Raw genomic sequence first — 1,366 nt, forward strand, 5'->3', positions numbered from 1 at the left:
AGAAGAAAAGAAAAAGAAATCCCTCCCATACCCCTCCCCAGTGTCTTCTCCCCTGCCCTAAAGTAACCACTTTTGGAACATGGGGTGCATCGTTTCCATGCACAGCTTTGTACTTTTGCTCCATCTGTCGGTGTCCATAAACAATCTATAGTGTGGTTCTGCATGTTTTAAAAACTGTGCTAATGGCACAGTGCCCTACAGAGCCTTCTGCAACACGGCTTTCCTTCCTTAGCTTTATGTTTCTGAGATTTATCCACCAGGATAAGTTTGCTGTGCTCAGGTCAATTTGGTGATCTGAGGCCAGTCCTGGACTCTTTGTGGGAGATGCCCAGCCAGCAGGCAAGGGCGAAGAGGGTCTAAGACCGGCTCCCAGGGGATGGCGAGGAGGGCTCAGAGCATCAGGGAAATCATGACAACGACGAATGGCCAAGTGTGGGCTCAGTGAGTTCCTATAAAACCCTTAAGCACTTGGGGCCCAAGTCTTTGCCAAGAATTTTCCAGAAAATGACTGGCCTGAAGGCCTGGATATTTGGATAGGGAGAAATTAGCAGTGGGCAGATTTGGAAGTGGGAATTGTGATGTACTACACAAAAGGCAGATCAAATATGTGTTGTTTAGGCCCCTACCTAGGGTGGCCAACTACAATATAAATTCAGACTTAATGGAGAGGAAGGTGTGGGACGCCCTGTATATTTATTTGCACCCTTGATACCAGCCCCCTCTTTTTTTTGAAAAAAACAAAAGACAGGGTTTCACTGTGTCACGCAGGCTGGAGTGCAGTGGTGCCATCATAGCTCGCTGTATCCAAGAACTCCTGGCCTCAAACAATCCTCCTGCATCTGCCTCCCCAGTAGTTAGGACTACAGTTGTGCACCACCACACCCTGTAATTTTAAGTATTTTTTCTTTTTCCTTTTTTTTTTTAAGGCGATTTAACATTTAAAGAAAAGTCAGCAGGCCGGGGGTGGTGGCTCACGCCTGTAATTCCAGCACTTTGGGAGGCTGAGGCGGGTGGCTCATGTGAGGTCAAGAGTTCGAGACCAGCCTGGCCAACATGGCGAAACCCCGTCTCTACTAAAAAATACAAAAATTAGCCGGGCATGGTGACCGGGGCCTGTAATCCCAGCTACTCGGGAGGCTGAGGGAGGGGGAGAATTGCTTGAACTCAGGAGGTGGAGGTTGCAGTGAGCCGAAATCGCGCACTCCAGCCTGGGCGACAGAGCGAGTCTGTCTCCAAAAAAAAAAAAAAAAAAAAAAAAAAAAAATTAATTAGAAATAAAAAAGTCATCAAACGAAAAATTTAAACTTCAGCCCTTTCTTAAACACCTATTTGCCTTTTAGTACTTTCTTCATTAGCACTGCCGGGG

The 1,366-nt window shown here is 46.8% G+C and overlaps 1 protein-coding gene across 1 annotated transcript in view; it reads left to right on the forward strand.

Annotated features, from left to right (window-relative positions):
* The first annotated feature begins 422 nt into the window (after nucleotides 1–422).
* Nucleotides 423–1,366, forward strand: part of BCAS4 (breast carcinoma amplified sequence 4) — a 90,907-nt gene continuing 89,963 nt past the window's right edge. Inside the window, exon 1 of the mRNA XM_017888129.1 lies at nucleotides 423–441. Coding sequence (XP_017743618.1) covers nucleotides 423–441 — 19 coding nt within the window. The remainder of the gene's footprint in view (nucleotides 442–1,366) is intronic.

This window comes from Rhinopithecus bieti, unplaced genomic scaffold (genome assembly GCF_001698545.2).
Source record: "Rhinopithecus bieti isolate Rb0 unplaced genomic scaffold, ASM169854v2 scaffold_15834, whole genome shotgun sequence".
Taxonomy (NCBI): Eukaryota; Metazoa; Chordata; class Mammalia; order Primates; family Cercopithecidae; genus Rhinopithecus; species Rhinopithecus bieti.